This window comes from Adelges cooleyi, unplaced genomic scaffold (assembly GCF_023614345.1).
Source record: "Adelges cooleyi isolate 19-005CV unplaced genomic scaffold, UGA_ACOO_1.1 ACOO_flye_CR_arks_rails_tigmint_CR_PRNA_108, whole genome shotgun sequence".
Lineage (NCBI taxonomy): Eukaryota > Metazoa > Arthropoda > Insecta > Hemiptera > Adelgidae > Adelges > Adelges cooleyi.
The window spans coordinates 8,218,249-8,238,991 of NW_026095761.1; the positions used below are offsets into that span (position 1 = coordinate 8,218,249).

The window sequence follows — 20,743 nt, forward strand, 5'->3', positions numbered from 1 at the left end:
GCATATGAGTATATATAAGTATATAAGTATGTAAGTATCCATCTGCATACGATTCCGGATCTAATAGAGTTGCTACACGAGTAATTCGGTCCCCAGGAAAAAAACATCATTATAAAACCAATAGCTTCTTGTTATCGCATCGAAACTAAAATGTGTTTTTTTTTTTATTTGCGACTTTTTGTCTATACAAATTAATGTCTTTGTTATTTATTTATGCGGTTTGTAATGATTTTCATTATATTTTTAACATCTGTGATCCTGTAGTTTGACGTGACTACTATGTGCCATTTATTAATTACTATAAATTGGATAAATCTATAATGTATAATCAAGTTGGGGAAGGAAAATTTGTCTTTATTTGTCTCTCCAGTCCCCACTATATAAAAGAAAAATAATATGCAACACTAAAATAAAATAAAATTGTCTATTAATTGGTGTTAACCGTTACATAAACGTATCGAAATTGTTCTAGAAAATAATTAAATTTATTTTAGTAAAAATGTATACTTATAATATATTTTTTTAAGATATATCCTGATTTCTCGTCAACGGGGGTTTTCATACAAATCTGTTAAGTAAAAATTGAAGCTTTACATATATTATTATAAAATGTTGCCATAAGTATTTATTATTTATTAAATTATATTACAGTGTAAAATAGGCAATTCACAAAAGGTCTAACGGTTGTTTCGAAGATAGTCTTGAATCGTTCAAAGGATCGAGATCTGCAAATATATCCGACCAATTTAAAGAATTTGCTGGTGCCTGGAAATTAATAAACAATAATATATTAGTGAATATTATAAAAAAAAAAAAAACAATAAAACCGTTTAGCTTATAACTTCAGTATTGCTAAACATTATTTAATTTTCAATCTGAACTGATAAGAAAAGACCATAATAAGTGGTGAAAAAATTCCAAATAGATAAATTCAGAGCTTTTTCTCTATTTATTTTTCGCCGTCCATTAGGTATACTTTATTTCACACCATATAGTATTTTATTATGATCAACAGCTAACTTACTTTGGTGTCTTTATTCGTAGACCCCGGTGAACTGTATAGTAAATCAGACAAAAGTTGGGACGGTAAAAATTCATCTGGATTGTCGTTTTGTTTAAGCTCTGCGTTATCTTCATCTTGTCCGGTTTGAAATGGCGTCGACAAGAAATCACCGTAAGTATCTTTTCCGTCGAACAATGATAAAAGAGTTGACTCTTTATTTTCATCTTCCTGCGGTGCGGACGCCTCGAGACCCAGTTCAATATACGAACCGGAATCGTTATTCTTGTTTTCTGTTTTTGTGCATGGTTTACTTGTATCGGCTCTCAGTTCTTTGATCGTTTTAAAATCGTAATGCTGGTACTCTGTAAAACACAAAACAAAGATTATACAATAATAATTCTTCAATCTGTAAAAATATATCAATAGACTAATAAACATTTTTCTAACTAGATTAGTAATTTTTATTTTGAGTGATGTTTAGTTATAATTTAATTTTTTAATATATTAGTGTAAAAAATAGAAATTTATCTTGTTCTGATCATAATCATTGAAATAACAAAACGAAATAATTAATTTTTAATAAGAAACAGGTTTAATTGCTTATGAATAAGGTATGTGTGCGGTTGTGCCGTCCCAAAGCTTCCCAAAGTTTCACCAGTAATCCTTTAGGTGGTGGCTTTTTTTTTTACATTTATAAATAATGATTTGATTAAAAATTAAAACTCCACCATTCATGTCCCATATCTAATATTGTATGAGTTAATGAAAATTGCCATTGATGTTGGCATAGTTATGTTGGGACAGTTATCATTTAGTTCGGCAGTGCCATATGGAACGATGACTAAACATTACACTCAATAATTCGATTGAAAAAATTGTATCGCAAACAAGAAAATGTTGTATTTTCCAAACACTTTTTTGAGTATTTGAAAATCAAACTGAGAAGAAATAGTTTACTGTATTATGTCAATTATACAGAACAAATTTTTTAAACAAATTTATACTTGCCATTAATTTTTAACTGAGGAAGAGGTAAAACCAAGAATGCTGAATATCACAGAAATGGATAGAGCTATTTATTGTTGTGTAAAAAGTAGGCAATATTTGATCTAGGAAGAATTTCAAGTATGACAATTTATTCATTAAGAGTACACGACAGTTAATTATTGTGCGTTACGTTATTATTAAATTCGTTTTTCTATGAGTTATAGCAAATGTTTCATAAAGTATCACTTTTGTTGAGGTTTCTGGTGTACCTAATAAGCGGACTTCAAAACTCTTTTATGCAGGCTGGAAATTCGATAAAAAATGTATTTTTAATAAATTAATTAAATTTATTAAACACAAACGTTCATAACGCATGTTTCAAAACAAAAATTAAAAATCTACCTTGTATAGTCCCTTATAAGGTAAGATGTAAAGATGTTAAATATTAAACTTAAAAAAAAAAACAAAATATTTTGAAATCGGTCAGGTAAACACTTTAATAAAAGGTTATAGTCTTTATCGAGTCAGACCAAGTTGCTTATTAATTAGTTGACAAATACTTGTACTAACAGTCCGCACTTACGTTGGATGTCTACAGTAGCATGTTCGAACGAGGCCCCTATGGTTTCGGCGAATCGTTGCAAACTTTGTTGATAAAAAATCAGCACGTGCGAGAACATATTGCATCGCGCAGCCGCTAGCAGGTCGACTTTTTGCAGGCAAATTAATTTATGATGATCGAATTGCTTTTTGGACTTCTTGACGTTGTTCTGCACGCTTTTGTATCTGTCCAAATTTGCGTCCGGGTCCAGTTCCTGAGAAATGTCCTTCATCCAATTCAACGCAGCTCTGTAGTCTGTCCGTGCGTTTTCCATGCGCTTTACATCACCGTGGGTGTCTTCCACTGCTCTCAAGCAAAACGTTTCGATTTCCTAAGACCGAAATATTTGAAAATCTACGGCTCAGCTTTTGTGTGTGTTTATCCGCTTACCTGATGCAGTCTTGCTAAAGGCGAACGCAACGTGACTCGCTCTTGGCCAGACATTGTCATACAAGATCCCAGGATTTTTAACATTTCCCCAGCTTTTGTTGTGTCTTTGTTTCCCGCCTTTTTCATGAACACGCCCATTTGGTTTTCTTCATACGCCAAATCTAAATTCAAAAATCGTTCGTTAAACCGTTACTATTACCGAGGGTAAGAGCAAGTGGCAACAAATTCGAGGAACGAACTCGAGGCCTAACTCTGGTCTACAATAAAGCCCCACTTTCCCAAAGTCGAGACGCCCGAGGTAAAAATATATACCGAAAGCAAGCGGTCAATTAAAGGCTATCGTCATTTAGTAATTCCTATTGAACTGGTTCAGGACATCATTTTGGACAATTATGAATAATCATTCAAATACACATAATGTTTTCAATTTTTAAACGTAATTCTTGACGGCTTGAAAACTACCTTTGATGAAAAATTTCCGAATTATTAAACAATAGTAAATACCGAAAGAGTTTTTCGGTGGAAATTTATTAAAATCCAATTTTCTGAAATATTGTCTTTATAACACTCCTTAAAACCCGCCCGCTTACAATCTTGTAGTTGGTAGTCAAAAATTGCTCCTTTAATTTAATTATTTAAAATTTATGCATGTAAGATGAAACGTTTGTTGCATTTTTTTCTACTCGAGTACAATATAAATGTATATATTATGTATATCATAATATTATATATTAGACGTCCTGTAATTTATAGCTAATGATACACAAAACAAAATTAACTTTTGGTAACAGTTAAAACTTCATTCTAACGAGATTTTTTTTAATTTACATATGACCAAAATAGAAACTAACTGTACAACTTTTCGTCGTATTTGTTTACGATCCTCTGCAAATTTTGACAGCTTCCTTTAATCGATTTAAACAGTTCGAGCTTGGCATCGAGTTCCGCATCAGAAGCTACTACAAATTCGTCATCCTTTTTTCCCAATTTTTTACACACTTGTTGCTTGGTCACCCAATATTTATGTTGCATTTTCGATACAGCCGAGCCATTCGAATTGTTTTGCCACCGATTTAATCCAGGAGCGTCGTACGAATTCCTAATAAAATACAATAATTATTATTATTTATAATGTTCAATAAGTATATAAAAATATTATGGTTTAAGTGTAATATATATTTGTGTTTTATTTATAGCAATTACTGTTTTTATTTTATTATGAGATAGACAAATTAATTTAAAACAAAAAAATGGCCGCTTGCAAAGAGACCTATTTATGTACAAAAGGTACGACGAGTGTTTCCGTTTTCCGCCAAAATAAATCAAAATTTGTTACCTTATATTTTTGAAGAACCCCTGAAACTAAATCTATAATATTATTTACTGCTTGTCGATTACAGGCCGAATTAATCATTTTTCTATCTATGATACATCTATCTACAGCACTATGTTCTACTATAAGACTACCCTATATTCAGTATTCTGACGAGTTCATAATTCTTATTTTTTTGTGAACATTTTAGCCTTACATTTTTTGTCGTAGCACCTCCATCGTGTAATGTCATTTTTAGCTGTATACTCGTGGTCAAATTTAAATTTTTTATAAATTAGCATAATATGCTCACGGTTACTCGTAATTACTTAATTTTTTACCAAAATAATAAAAAAAAAGGCACTTCATATTTTAATAATTAATTTTAAAAATCACAATAAACAATCGTGTGACATGTTTATTATTAGGTTGACAAAATAAATATTAGTTTGGGATATTTTTAAAAAATACATAAATTCAATTTAGAATACTAAAAAAAATGTTAATATTATACATTAGATTCAGAGGTTCTTAAAACATACCTACTAGGTAACAAATTTTTATTTTGGAGTATAACATTTGGCGGAAAACGGTGACGCCCGGTACGAAATATTAAAATATTGGTATCGCTGAATTCAAGAAAAATCAAATGTTGTTTGACAGTTGCTTACAGATAAGTGTTTTGCGTCAACTGAAAAATTAGATTTTAGTATACATAGATGTGATTTTCTTTGGATGAGAAGAACTTTTTGTTTAATCATAAATTTAAAATTCGAAATTGTTCATGGTTAGTGGAATAGGTCATTGAAAATACATTTAATAGATAAGACGAAAATCAATACATGAATGGTTATAAATTAGAAGGGATTCAGGTTTATATTTATATATGTCTATTGCTTTTAATTTGAATATAACATTTAGAAAAAGTTTTTTAAAAATGATGCCGGATTACGACAGAATAAAAAATCGTGTGACATAAAAAGGTTACTCAAACTATAATAAAATATTATTATTTATTATCATGATAATTTTTCAAAACATATCGATAATTAAATTAAACATTTTACGTTATAAAGAACACGAAAACAATTAAATATATAATATACATGAATATATAACCAATTATGTATCTACAATTTAGAATTTAGTTGAAGTGGTAGGAAGCATACAAGTGATTTTTTTAAAATTAAAATCGAATTTTTAACATGCGTTTTCAAGGGTGATATTCATTAGTTTTTTCAAGATCTACTTGAAAAATTCACGAAGGAACATTATAAACACGATTACATATACCAAAAGGCATCATTGCCAGTTAATAATGTATGACGGAAATGTTTTTTTATTGGTCACTTGTATGCTTTTTGCTCTCATTACTTGAATTAGTGTATAAATCATACTACTTACCATCCCGATTCCGAAAGACTCATGTCAAAACACCGAAGAAGATCTTGACGAAAATGATATATTAGACTTTTTTTTTAATATTTTCGTACGTGCACTACATAACGAAGTAAGCGAACTCAATGGCGAATAACATTTTATCGTTTTTTTTTGGAATTATGATACGAAACGATTGACGTTAAAGTACAACTTGGTAAATAAAGGTATACTTGTTGTAGACTCTGTACGAATATTTCCACCGTACTCACGTTAACGCGGGTCGACCATTAGAAGAGAAATCAAACAACACGATAATTCTGTTGGGTAAACGGACAAAGTGTCTACGTAGAAAATAAATAAATTTAAGGAGCAATCGCTTTTGAAAAACCCAGTTCTAATACTAGTTGTAAGTGAGCACGTTCGTATAGCACCGTCACAACTCACACAACACTTGTACAAATAGTAACGCCGAGGAAATCAATACTCGTATCTCGTAACCATACGAACATATGCGGGTGGTGTGCAGCTGTTTTAAAATATGTCATGCGCATCGTTTCCAAGCTATAATTTTCATAATAAAAGAAAATTTTGATTTTTTTTATGTAGATATATAACTTTTAAGTCATTGCAGACTTTGGTGTATATAGTTAATTTTTCAGGAAACGAGACTCAATCTCTTTTTTCCCCCTCACCCTCGAAATAATAGGAACACAAGTATGTCATTAATAAGAAGTTGAGAATAATCTACTGAAAATATTATGATAGTCTATCGAAAAATGTATAATATTGTAAAAAAAAACAACGAAACTACAAAATTACTATAAATGTTAATAATGAATCATTGTTAAAATTTCTCAATATTTTTCGTTATAAGTGTAGTCTTCATATCGACGTGCCCAATAAAAGACGTAACTCGATTTATTCGTTTTTGTTATAAAATCTATTCTTTTTTTTTTTTAAAGTTAGGCATAGATGAACTTATGGTAGGGCAAAGAAATATGTATTCCAAAAGTTAAAATATAATTATAAAAAAGCACATCGACGTGTCCAAACAAAGAAGGACGTAACTCGATTTTTAAAAAACAATTGTTAAACTGATAACAGTTGTATTACCGGCGAAAAAGGTAGTTACTCAAATCGACCAAAGAGGTTTTGAATAAAACAATTGAGTTACTACGTTTTTCACCGGTAATACAGAAAACAAGTGTTATCAGTTTAAAAACTGTTTTTCAAAAATCTAGTTACGTCCTTCTTCGTTTGGGCACGTCGATATGCATTTTTAACTATATTTGTAACTTTTGGAATACATATTTCTTTGCCCTACCATAATATGCGGTTCATCTATGCGGTATGCCTAACTTTAAAAAAAAAAGAATAGATTTTATAACAAAAATCAATAAAACCAAATTGATTGTTCTAAGATATTACGAATTCTTTTACTTAATGGTACTTTTCGATTTCCTCCTACGTTTTACATTTCCATTCACCGTCAAAATTATAGTTTTAATACTCCAATGGACCGACATGATGACATGCAATTTGTTGGAGAATATAGAACGAATTTATGCCACACTCATTTAACCCGATTACAAAATTGTTTAAGTTAATTGTCAATAAACTTATACAATTTGGTAATCGGGTTAAATAAGTAATAATTAATTATTGAGTTAATTTTTCTATTGATTTTGTAATTTTCTATTTGTGTAATTTGTCTATTTGCTAATTACCTATTATCATCATTTTACTAATATTCAACGTATTTTACTGTACTCCGTGCTTTGGGCGTTAGTTAAAAAAAAAAAGTTAATCAATATTGTAAAAAATAATGAAGTCAGAACCCCCGAGGGCCTTCCCCTGACAACCGGTTTTTAAATTGATTTTTGTAATAGTATATAATAGATATTAGTTGATACTAATTGCATAAAGTGCAAACAACTATAGTTGTTATTTTAATGAGTACATTAAGTGTGGGTGCCCATATTATAATGTCGATAGAATTTATACATTGTGGACAAACCGTATCAGTTTCAATAGGGCGTCGCTGGTTTCCGCTAGCATGACCTCTCCGTTTCCACCAAAGCAGATAACGCTACTAACTACTTACGTTATTTTATATACAAATGTGAGCGTTTAAAATTCGGAGAATCTCATTTCGATAGAATAGAAAACGGGTAACTTTTTTTCATCAAAACTATAAACGTTAACATTGACACTGGATGAACCGCGTGACAGCTGAGGTGTGTCTACTGCCCACGCCATGACCTGTATTATTTTTTATTTTATACGTACATTTTTTCATAAAAACCACGAAACTATACATTTTGTTTTCAGATTTAAAAAAAAAAAACATTTTCATTACTAAGAAAAAAATAAAAATAAATCTCTGTCCATTCCCGGTATTCAACGAAAAAAAACTGATTTTGATCTCTGATTTAATAATGAAAATTTCAGATATTTAAAACTGGTTTTGTGAAAAATAACTTTACTTCTATTTTAGAGGTAAATATGAGTGATAAAAAAAATTAAGTCTTATATTAAGACTAAAAGAAGTTTAAAACCAAATTTCGAAAAAAATTGAGTTCAGGCCGATGACCGCATGGTTTGACTGAGAATGTTCCATATATGTAAACTTATATGTATTTAACAATTATTGTTTTAAAATAGTAACAAAATATTTAAATATATTTAAAAATAACCTTAACCAAATAATTCTTTCGTGGATATATGAGTTTATTTTAATTATTTCCCTAATAATATGTAATAATAAGACTTCATATGCCCTTTCTACAAATAACAAAGTTTCTTAGAGGACGCCACATCGCCCATTTTTAAGGAGTAAAGTATAGGCAATTTTTTACAAAATCTTAACTTAAAGGTTAAACTGTGATGTGTAACTATGAGTTCAGTAGTTGGGACTCTTTTGTAGTAGTTAAATTATTTTTCGGACTATCACAGCATCCTTGACAGCGATTTAAAAATAAAATTCTGTTGAGTTGAGTTTTACGCGGATTAATTTTTCTCAGGCTTCATATATTTAAGGAAAGAAAATATATATTATATTATATTTATATAAGAATATATTTATATTGAGAAAAGAAATTCATTTATGACAAAATTATCTGTGTTTCATCATCTGTATTTTATCGATATACTTAATACAACCAACGCTATATCATTTTTAAAAAGTCAAAAAAGTCCTCTCTTAATTAATTATTCATTAACTGGTTGAAATTTAAAAAAAAAAGGCGATGGTAGAACACAGACAATGTTGTTGTCTATATTATGTGAAAATTTGGTTTCTTAGTTTTGATTACAGCCTTTGTAAAATTAATCCGCGCAAGGTGGGTTTTTTGAAGAAAATAATGGGTGTGGCGCCCTCTTAAGGCCCCTAGGTACCGACCATTTTTAAGGAGTTTTGTATAGGCAATATTTAAAAAAAAATTGGTTTTAATAAATTTCGACCATGTCAATTAATTTACCGGTTAATTTGTGTATACTTCATAGTTCATGGTATTATTTTTAACTTAAATCATTTTGTCTATGAGTAAAAGTCCATTTTAGTTAATATAATTTACATTTTTTGTTCCATCGCACAGGCTAAACTAGTGGCATAAAAATTAGATCAAATACATTAATGTATTATAAATAACATCAAAATGAACAAAATAATGATTACTTTTTACCAGATATATTTTATTATGGCGCTTCATTTAAAATATCTGGAATAAAAGGCATATTGATCAATCCTTAGTCCGGAAAACGCCATTTTTATCACCGGAATAGTTGTCACAACTTTGCTTGGAGATATCACAAGAACAAAACTTTTTACCTGACATATATATCATTTGACAATTTAATCAAAACTCTCCGGAAAAAGGTCAACCAACGGAGCACTTTGTACAGAGGACACTCCAATTGTCATTTATTAACTTCATCTAGTAATTTTCAAGTTATTAATGTTCAAAATATGAACAATACACAACAGAATAAAATCAAAAGGATAACTAAGGTTTGAAAGATAAAACTAAATTCATATAGTTGTACTTGAAAATAATTTCAAAATTTAATGTTGTAAAGCTATATTGTTCAATTATTATAATTCAAATAAAAAAAGCAGTGTAATTTTAGTACGAGAGGAATTTTAGATGGAATGAATAAAGCATAAGTATAAAAAAAGTTAATTTACAGGATTTCCATTAAAAATAATAGTAACAAAAATTGCATTTTAAAGCTAATTAATACATGTCTAGTTTTCATCAACTTCTTGTTCCTGTTCCTCGTCAAATTCAGCTTCTTCGTCAGCGGTGGCTTCTTGGTATTGTTGGTATTCAGAGACAAGATCGTTCATGTTAGATTCAGCCTCAGTGAATTCCATTTCATCCATACCTTCACCAGTGTACCAATGTAAGAAAGCCTTACGTCTGAACATAGCCGTGAACTGTTCGCTTATCCTCTTGAACAATTCTTGGATGGCGGTCGAGTTACCAATGAAGGTGGCAGACATTTTCAATCCTCTCGGAGGAATGTCACAAACAGCTGTTTTAACGTTGTTGGGAATCCATTCAACGAAGTAGCTAGAATTTTTATTTTGGATGTTCAACATTTGTTCATCGACTTCCTTCATGGACATGCGTCCTCTGAATACAGCTGCTACAGTGAGGTAGCGCCCGTGTCGTGGATCACAAGCCGCCATCATGTTCTTAGCATCGAACATTTGTTGGGTGAGTTCAGGTACAGTCAACGCCCTATATTGTTGGCTGCCGCGAGAGGTAAGAGGAGCAAAACCAGGCATGAAGAAATGTAACCTGGGGAAAGGAACCATGTTGACGGCGAGTTTACGGAGATCAGCATTTAGCTGACCGGGGAACCTGAGACAAGTTGTCACTCCGGACATGGTCAAGGAGACTAAATGGTTTAAGTCTCCGTATGTTGGTGTGGTTAGTTTTAATGTACGGAAACAGATGTCATACAAAGCTTCATTGTCAATACAGTAGGTTTCGTCTGTGTTCTCGACCAATTGGTGAACCGAAAGGGTAGCGTTGTAAGGTTCTACAACAGTGTCAGACACTTTTGGAGATGGAACAACAGAGTATGTGTTCATAATTCTGTCTGGGTATTCTTCACGAATTTTAGAGATCAACAATGTTCCCATACCAGAACCGGTACCACCACCCAACGAGTGAGTCAGTTGGAAACCTTGGAGGCAATCGCAACTTTCGGCTTCTTTCCTAAAATAAATAAAATGAATTCATTAACAAACTAACATTTCTTTTTCAATTTATAAAATATAAGAACAAGTGATGATAAATAAAAAAAAATGCATTTTTTGTTAAGCATCACTATATTAATTTCAGAAAAAATTTGTAACCATGATTGAAATATACAAGGTTATTGCACATAATATACTCTTTCATCAAATATTTGATGATAAAATCTAATGTCAGCATAACGGGCAGCCAATCAAAAACGGTAAAATATATGGTAATAGTAAAGTATATAGTAAAATTGATATCCCGTTGCCGTCATTTTATTTCTGAAGATAACCATTCGAGACGATGTGCAATAACCTGTATTTTCAACCATGTTCACAGCCCAGAATGCATTAGTGTTTTTGTGACTTTATGTGAATGTGACCCGGAGTAATTTTGTGAACATTCCATCCAAACACTAACCAGAAATAACATGACGTTTTTTGTAATTAACCTTTTCAAAACATTAGGAAATTTATTTGTAGTGAGGTCATATAACCAAATAAATAACGGCAGTACCTATGTTCATGTGCAATAATGGTAAATTACATCCTTACCGAAAAAATAAATGTAAACAATTTTTTTTAATTTAATAAGATTTGTTAAAAATTTAGTATCGAGTACCTAAAATAAAAAATACTGCCGAATGTTCAAGATATGCAAGTATTAAACACCAAGTACGGAAAACCTGATTTTTTCTTCACAAAACTGCAAATATAATTTGGTCATGGTAGCAGCGACATCACATGGAGTTAACAATTTATATGTTAAAATATACAAACATATTGTTTTTTTTTATAAATGCAAAACATTTTAAGTGAAAACATTTCACAAGAGTTCAAAGATATTGCAGTTCAGAACATAATATTAAATTAGTTCTTACTACAAAAACTATTTTAAAATAAAATGTATTATTAATCGAATCTCACCTGACTACATCTAACACTGAGTCTACAAGTTCAGCACCTTCAGTGTAATGTCCTTTGGCCCAGTTGTTACCAGCCCCAGACTGTCCAAACACAAAGTTGTCTGGTCTGAAAATCTGTCCAAAAGGTCCAGATCGTACGGAATCCATGGTACCAGGTTCCAAATCAACCAAAATAGCACGAGGTACGTATTTACCACCTTAAGACATGTAAATTATGATACAATTAATATTAATTCATAAAGGAGATTTTTTTTTTTAATTTACTGAACAGATGTTCAGTTATGACTAAACATACCTGACGCTTCATTGTAGTACACATTGATACGTTCAAGCTGGAGATCGGAATCTCCGTGGTATGCTCCAGTTGGGTCAATTCCATGTTCGTCAGAGATGATTTCCCAGAACTATAAAGTAAAGAACAATTAAATTAGTAAATCAATTTAAAAAATAAATATTTTATATACCAATCAAAAATAGCGAATTCTATAATAATATTCACGATCAATAAAATGTGACAAATTACAAATAGATAATAAAAAGAATTTTATAAACATAAAATAAAACCTTTCACTATTAAATGTGTTTAAAAGTTATTAAACTCATAATTATATTCATTAATGAAATCTTTAGCTATATTCATATGTAATTGTAAAATAATAATTAAATTAAATCAAATTATTAAATTATTATTAAATTAAATTATTATTAATTCGTAATAATTGAAATTTAAGAAATTCATTAATACAATTTTACTAAAACAAAGTATTTTAAATGTTTATTTATTATTTTTTTTTACTAAGAAAACATTATTTGGATTAAGTTCCAGCCAAAAATTACACTTGGATCTATATCTAAAAAATCAAAAAATTTGTTCTGATTAAGTTTAATCAAGAAATGCCATCAGAAAAAATAGTTTTTTTTATTGTTAGAAAAAAAAATTCAAGTTGTTGATAAAACAAATTTATTAAAACTATAATAAGTAAAATATACTTTAACGATATATTCAGGCAAAATATGCGATTCAGAAAATGTCTTATATATTATAAACTATAATAAAGTACAAGACAAAAAAAAAACAATCTAGTTGAGCGCTTAAAAGTATATTAGTTTCCCAATATTCCACTTTAGAAATAGTCGACTACATTAGCTTGAAATATTACAAATACTTAAAAAAAAAATTATCTAACGGTTTTCCATTGTTATAGCAAGCGTCATATTGGCGGAAACACCGGACGACCACGCTATCCATAATGTAAATTTGAGTATAAAAGTAGTGGTAAGTCTTTAATAATAGCCTGCACGATTCACGAAAAAATAATAAATCGAAATAAATGAAGAAAATCAAATTCAATGATAGTTAATACTATATTATTTGATTTATTATTCAAAACTAATAAAATTATAACTAACGGGCGCTACTTCACAGATTCGGTCAACAGCCGACCGGCCGGCCGGCCGCCATATTCGAAACGTTTACCGTTTACAAACTGCACACGGTGGTATTGTTTAAATTGAATTGCGATATTACCTTGGCTCCAATCTGGTTTCCACACTGTCCGGCTTGAATGTGAACAATTTCCCTCATGGTTGTGTTTTAATTTAATTTAAATGAAGAAATGTGTAAGTTATAAAATGTGTGTGTAAGTCTTGTTTATTTCGTCAGGAGCACGACGACCGTCTCAAACGATACAGAGAAATAAAATGGCTGCAGCAGGGTTTTTGTCGGATTTGTGGCGTTGGCGATACACCAGCAACGAGTCGGTCGACGCCCTTGCGCCATTTTCATTGGTCCGACACTGGCAGTACAGCCAACTTAACGCTGAAAATAACGATTTTTCGTATATCCGTTGGTTTTATTGTTTTGTTTATTCGATTTTGAATTTGAATAGCCCAATCATTAATCGCGTGCCCGTTAGCCGTTTGGGCGTCGGCCAAAATATCCAACGCCAGTCGCTACGCAGATTGCAGTAGAAAAAAAATGTATATACATAATATAACATGCAAGTTGCAGAACACCATATGGTGGCTTATGAAAATACTTATTACTTGGGAGTTTTAAACAATCAATAATTTTTACTATTTAATATTTATACATATTTTATCTAAACAACTGTGGAAAACGCTTACAATGTATGTACAGAACTGAAAAGTCTTCAATTACTCATAGCTACGGGAAAGACTTATTAACATCTATTTAAACAAAATATTACGACTGTAATGGAAGTTTCAGTTCTAAATTGTTTAAGGGGTAGTTAATTCTAACGTCATGCCGAATCCCAAAAAAAAGTTCCAAACGAGTAAAAATCCAAAACAGTAGAAATCGTTTTGCTTTCATAATTTTTAGATTTAAGCTAATTTTTTTGTTCAAACCGGAAAATAAAAGGATTCAAATAAATATTTCAGAAAATTGGAGTATTATTTTTTTACTCGTTTTAAATAAATTTGCAATGTGTTCCCACCTAAACATTTTCGAAAACCCATATCTGGCCCCTAACCTAACAGGAATATACTATTCGAATAATCACACAAATTTTTAAAAATAAAGTACACTAATCTAAATATTTTATTTGAAATTACAACTATGATGTTATGTAGGCGTTTGTCAATAATATCATTATGCATAATATATATACATAACACAAATATGTCAATACTTTTGTTGTCGACGTACCTATACTACATTTTTATACTCTTTACATTATCCAAAAAGAAACCATTAAAAGTCAACGAACGGGTTTATTTTCGTAGCATTATGTTGACATTTACGTTTTTTTTAATGGGTTTATTCGATTGTGAACTGATATATAAAAACTAGAAATTACTTAGCTAATCGTAATAATATGGGTATTTACTCTGATGAGTCTGATATTCACCTACAAAGGCTACAATACCTATTGGTATATTATTTATTACCTGTAAAGAAAAATTAATTATTAAGCATCATTTTTAAATCGCTATTCAGTTATTTTTTTAGTAATCATTTATTTATGCAAGACCCATTCTTTAATTTAAAAAATATACAAATTAAATTAGAAACCAACCAAATAGTATTAAGTAAAACATATTTTTGAATAGACGATGTACATAATGAACTTTCGTATAGTATAATAGTTATCTTTTTGATTTTATAATAATTAAAGTATGTACATCATATTTAATAATAACACATCGTTGAAAAACGCCAATTAAAAAAATATATTATTATTAAATGCAACGTAATTAGATAAATATTAATTTAATTTACATTAGCTAACATAGAAACAATATCCAAGTTTTATGTGAAATTTTAGCTCAAATGACAGGAACTCAAATACTAATTTATATGATGTATTATATAATATTATATATGTTAATATATAATTGAATTAAACAATGTTCCAGACGATGTATTTTTAAGATATTTTATTATTACATAATTATTTGCTTTATTTATTGAAGTGTGTTATTTCCTTATAATAATTATGATTATTGTTAAAAAAACACACATCGCACTACAGTCTATACTCTTTATGGATCTGCTTTGTATGTTCTATATTAATTCAAAAAATTAATTGAGCGCTGAATAGCGATAACTATTTATTACGTTGATTAATCTGGTCGTTCTTCCTGCAATAACAATGATAAGTGCTGTTTTTATCAAAATACGTTAGAAAACGCGGGATAACCCTATTTTTTGTGAACTGTATTCTGTAGCGTCTCACGTCTGTAATTATCACTGTCCTCTGGGCTCTGGCCTCTGATAATAATTTGTGTTCAAACGGCAGACTAGTAGGTATAATCGGCGGCCATAATAATAATTAACACACAATATCCAGTCCACAGAACAAGTTAAATCTAATAGATCTACCTAATAGATTTAACCTATTTTGTGGCCAGTCCGTCGATATATGTTTTCTTAAACGACATATTCGGTTTATAACATCTGGTAACAAATTGCAGCTCAGATATTTTTTTTTCTTGAAAAATAACCTATGCTAGGCTGTATTTTGTCTGCATCTGTTAATGGATCTAAAAACAACCGATAACAGTTAAGTATAGAAAGATGTTTATGCTCGCCATTATACTCGAGAACAAATTTCGTTTCTTTTTAAGCTCTGTCTGCCCTTAACCACATTTCGGAAACATTATTGAAGTTTAAAACAATTTACTAAAAATGTAACTGGTTCATTTAATTATTATATTTTATTAATTATTATTTTTTATTTATTATACATAATAATATAAAAACCTTAAACCGACATAAAATGTTTTTAAAAAATTGAACTTCAAAATTACAACTATTTTTGAAAAAACATGGCTTACGTTAATTTTTTCAATTTAATAATTGATCACCTTATTTGATTGGATTTTATGTGTAAATAAAATTAAGTATAAACAAAAATAGCAATTAGAACATATCAACAGATAACAATATGTATACAGGCTTATAAGTGTTTTTGATATTAATAATCGTGTTTACAGGTTTTTAGGGTTATTTTAATAAAAAAAGTTTGATTCTAGATTTTTGGCATACAATTTTTTGAGTACGATTTCTAATCCATAGACTTTCTACATGAAATAAGTTCTAAAGTTAAAAATTATCTTTTCAGCTTCGTATCGATTTTAAAAAACATGATATGATGCTATTTCAGTATCTAATATCTGTGTACACGTAAATTATTAGGCATAAGTACATACTATTTTATAACAATTGAATTGTATTGTATTTTATTATTGACGCTAAATGCTGACCATTGTTCTATTTATAAATTGTTTATCAAATAGAAGATAGGTACGTGAAGGATGTCATGAAGAACATATAGTAGTTATCGGTTTCGTTTTTTAGCGAGGCACTCCTTATTCACCACGGAAATTGAACAATTATTTTAACTTATAAGTAGGAGTCAAATCACCGCCTATACAATTCAGAAAACAACTTAAACGTTGTGGGCGAGGACCTTGGTATTCAGATGTTACTTGTTAGCCTGACTCTAAAGTGTTTAATATATACACCATACATTATATTGTACTCGCACCGCACACGTAATATTGTCATTTGCAGTAAATAAAGAATACACGTTATATCACCTTAAATGTTTAAATACAAGTAAAAATTAACAAATAAGTAAATAATTTAACTATATAAATGTATCTGTTGTTATTATTGTATAAAACATGAGAAATTCAATGATTTCTCAGATCAGCAAATGACTAACAAGAATCGAGATATTTTTATAGTTGATAGTTAATCATAGATAAAAAATCATAGATTTAGATTAAAAAAATAATTTTAAAAAGAAGTATATTTAGCTAATGTACTTTCGTAGTCTAATATCTATCTACTTCTCCAGACGCTATTCAAAATAAAAAATTAATAAGAATTGGAAAGTTAAGTCCCACTGTAATTGTATAATAATTAAAGCTACAACTTAGGAGATAATGGTTTGGTTAAAAAAAACTCATATTATTTATTAATTATTTATGAGTAGATACGGTTTATTTGTCTACTCTACGTGAATGATTTTCAACTTTTTTTTAAAAGCAACCAAGATTTTATAAGCTTGCAGCTGTCATTTATCTGTCTAATACCGGATGGCGGTTTGTAGACACTTTTTATATAACCAACAACCATAAAGGCAAGATGTCTATAAAAAAAACACTCCTTTTCTTGTAACGGATATGCAAACCTTAATCCGTAAAAACTTTGTTTCTTGTTCGTCCAATATACAACGTTCTGTCAACGTTGTATTTTTTAGGTCATTGTGTAACACATATGGCATACCTGCTATAGCAATGTACTTTTTCCACTTCAACTAACACATATAATAATTACCCAGAACTGTTGCTACTTACACATGAGTCATAAATTGTTATGCATAGCTCATAATATAAGTCTTATACTGGTATCTTAGTAATTCTTTATCAAAATTAAAAAAGTATTGAAGATATAAATAGAATGCCTATTTTTTTAAAACTTCGGCTAGCAAAGCTATAATCTATCAAAAATCGCCATAAATCATAATTATATTCTTATTATGTCGACAATTATTTTTTGGGTTCTCTTACTAAACTTGTGTGACATGTAATAAGTAGGCACACGCCCATTATATTCGTCCGGAAAATCGATTATAACTTATAACCAAACACTATTATTAACTTACGACTAATTATTTTTTTAATGTTGCCTATATCTACATTGTCGACAAATTGTTATAATCTAGTCATCATTAGGTACAGGTTTTAGTAAGTTACTAATATTATAACAATATTCATTCTTAATACGGCGACGTGCAAAAGTGATTTTTGGTAATTATAATAAGATTATAATTTCCAATAAAAAAAACTTAAGGCGACATATTTTGAAGCTCAAAATTTTAAGTTATAATAAATTAATTTTTAAATATTGGTATGCAAAAACATTTTGAGATAGTGTGAAGGAGTATAGGAGTAAGAAATTCAACTAAAATAACGATGTTCACATATTGGTGCAAAGAATGTTCAACCACAGGGTGATATTGTTACGGGACTTACCTGTACCAAAAATATTATAAAGCCCCCAAATTTGTCAAAAACCTAAAAAAAATTGGAGGTGTTAAGCACATCCAAGTTCTACTCAAATTGCGTCTATGATTATTTACTTATTGCTAATGCACATGTTCATTTATATCTATATAAATAAACCTTGTTAATTTTTTGTGTAAAATGTAAAATGTACGCCATTTTCAATTATACAAATTATGAGGGTAGATTTAAATAGGGGGTAGCGAATGCAATGCTATAAGTAATATACAAATATTATGTTCCCTAATGGCTAACGCGTTTTACGCCATCGCCCATTTGAACTTAATTTCTACACCATAACGACGACATAGTATCTAAATAACTTTTACAATAATAGCGTCCATTAAATAAACCTAAAAATCCGAATAAATGTTCAAAATAAATTTACTGGTATCTGAACCGTACTACATCAAATTTATATTCTAAATTAACAAATATTTGTTATTTGAAAAATGGTTGTTTTAATTCAAACTTGAGTTAACGCCGTTTAATACATTTAAAGCATACCCGTGTAGGCATTATAATTCAATTTTTTTTTTCTTTTATAGAAATTTACCCTGTGCTACATTACTACGGACAGTAGTTTAACGGTACATAATTTTATAGCAACAGCGATAGTCCGGAATAAGAATAATGTAAAAAATTGAAACACGACTGCGCTCTACAGTGTATGTAACCATATAAGGCTACGTTCTCGGCGCTGTTCTATAGCGTCAGCATTATCACATCTGCAGGTAAACGACCTACGCACACAGCCAATTCTGCCCACTTGCCTCCAGCTTTGTCCATATACGTACTGACCGTCATCCTCGGTCTTATTTTCGAAAAATACTTTCGCATTTCGTTGAGCACACACAGTACTATAAGTATATTATATACTTCGTACGTTTGTAATGCATCCAAACCATATCATTTTTAACCGTTGTAATCTCCATCTAGTTTAGTAGTCCATAACCAGCAATGTAAAAAAGTTAGCCTAATAGCTAGTATACTGTATACTGTATAGGATCAGGGCATAGTGGCTAAAGCAATATTATAATAGGAGAGTTTTCAGGAAATATACTATCAAATATGAAAATAACCGAAAGAGATAGAATAATGTTTAAATTAACACTTTTAACAAATTTGGAACTAATTTGACTATTTAAAAAAAAAAAATATTAAAAAAATTGTTGAAAACACATTGTTGTAAAACCAATACCTTTTCCAAAAAGCTCCGAAAAGAGCTAAAATTCAAAATTTAAAACTAATAATAGAATCAACATCTTGTTAATTTGTTGCAATGAGTGTTTATAAAATAAACATAAGTCCAAATCTGAAATGCTGTTTCTAATATTGTTGGTACCTAGTAGCTAGTTGTTATTATACAGTCTACTATCTACTATTAGCAACGCTTAACAAATATTATAAATTAAACACTGCGTTTTCCCTATTTAAATCATACTAAGTTTCAATGATCTTTTTAACAAGGTCTCGTCTTACGAGGTTATGGTTAGCAATTAAAATCCGTTAATGTAGGTATGACACCGATTGTGACGAATGACTAACGGTAAAATGAAAAAAATATTTTAGCTAAACTTAAACTTATTTCCTAGCTCGCCATGAAAAAGAATATAAATATGTACTTACTTTTGTAATAAGCTCCAAGGCTTATCGTTTAGAATTGTAATTATTTTAAGTATGATTGAAAAAAAACGTGTTTCCGGACTTTACAATAATACATTTTAATTATTATAAGTTTTTATAAATAGGCTTAAGCCTTTGTTTTGCACTTTTTAGTTATGAATAATTGGTCTACAAAAAAAACATCAACGGTAATTTTATTAAATCTTAGTAAATATTGTTATTTTTAATTTGGGTGAAAAAATTATTATTCAAGCCTGATGAAAATTATTATTGTACAACCAAATCAGAAGTCAGATACAGTACAGATGCTGTAACAGTTAAACAATACATTTAATAAAATAGAAACATTTTTATTTGTAAATCGAATTATTTAGAAAAAATTGCCTGTATGAAATTCTATACTAAACAGATTTCGTGCGTATTTTAAAATGTTTAATTAGTATTAACTCTGATATTAACTATGTGCATTTTTATAAGTTTTAAATTAATTTTAGTTTTTAATTATTTAACCTACTAGTTAAAGGAGAGAGTTAAAAATATGTTAGGTAGTGTTTAATGATTTTATTTAAAAAGGTCTTATTCAATTAGTCTTGATAATTTTAGGTTAAGTCTAAAATGGAATGAAATTATCGCTTGTTGTTAGTTTCTAAAATATTATTAAGCATAATCTAGGTACGCAACCAATTCCTAATTTGTAATATTGGCAGTAGGTTTATTAGTTGTTAAT

At 29.5% G+C, this 20,743-nt stretch overlaps 2 protein-coding genes across 2 annotated transcripts; both read right to left on the reverse strand.

Moving 5' to 3' along the window:
- Positions 1-506: 506 nt before the first annotated feature.
- Positions 507-6,175, reverse strand: LOC126842881 (islet cell autoantigen 1). The gene is made up of 6 exons (XM_050580096.1): positions 5,698-6,175; positions 3,833-4,080; positions 2,982-3,142; positions 2,574-2,922; positions 1,025-1,365; positions 507-765 (listed from the first exon to the last, which is right to left on the reverse strand). The coding sequence occupies exons 1-6, from the start codon at positions 5,718-5,720 to the stop codon at positions 667-669; spliced, it is 1,221 nt and encodes a 406-aa protein (XP_050436053.1). The 5' UTR covers positions 5,721-6,175; the 3' UTR covers positions 507-666.
- A 3,531-nt stretch (positions 6,176-9,706) lies between these two features.
- Positions 9,707-13,566, reverse strand: LOC126847410 (tubulin beta-1 chain). Its single transcript, XM_050587617.1, has 4 exons — positions 13,379-13,566; positions 12,146-12,254; positions 11,852-12,047; positions 9,707-10,901 (listed from the first exon to the last, which is right to left on the reverse strand). Exons 1-4 carry the CDS (start codon positions 13,433-13,435, stop codon positions 9,920-9,922), a joined length of 1,344 nt encoding a protein of 447 aa, XP_050443574.1. The 5' UTR covers positions 13,436-13,566; the 3' UTR covers positions 9,707-9,919.
- Between the last annotated feature and the right edge of the window lie 7,177 nt (positions 13,567-20,743).

Bases quoted from the DNA above. Each gene is read 5' to 3' on its own strand.
- LOC126847410 (XM_050587617.1), bottom strand. From the start codon at position 13,435: ATGAGGGAAATTGTTCACATTCAAGCCGGACAGTGTGGAAACCAGATT. The intron at 12,255-13,378 runs GTAATATCGCAA...TTTACTTTATAG, and splicing joins GAAACCAGATTGGAGCCAAG to TTCTGGGAAATCATCTCTGA. The intron at 10,902-11,851 runs GTGAGATTCGAT...TATTTATTTTAG, and splicing joins TCAGTGTTAGATGTAGTCAG to GAAAGAAGCCGAAAGTTGCG.
- LOC126842881 (XM_050580096.1), bottom strand. From the start codon at position 5,720: ATGAGTCTTTCGGAATCGGGATG. The intron at 1,366-2,573 runs GTAAGTGCGGAC...TGTGTTTTACAG, and splicing joins TGCTACTGTAGACATCCAAC to AGTACCAGCATTACGATTTT. The intron at 766-1,024 runs GTAAGTTAGCTG...ATTAATTTCCAG, and splicing joins CTACGAATAAAGACACCAAA to GCACCAGCAAATTCTTTAAA.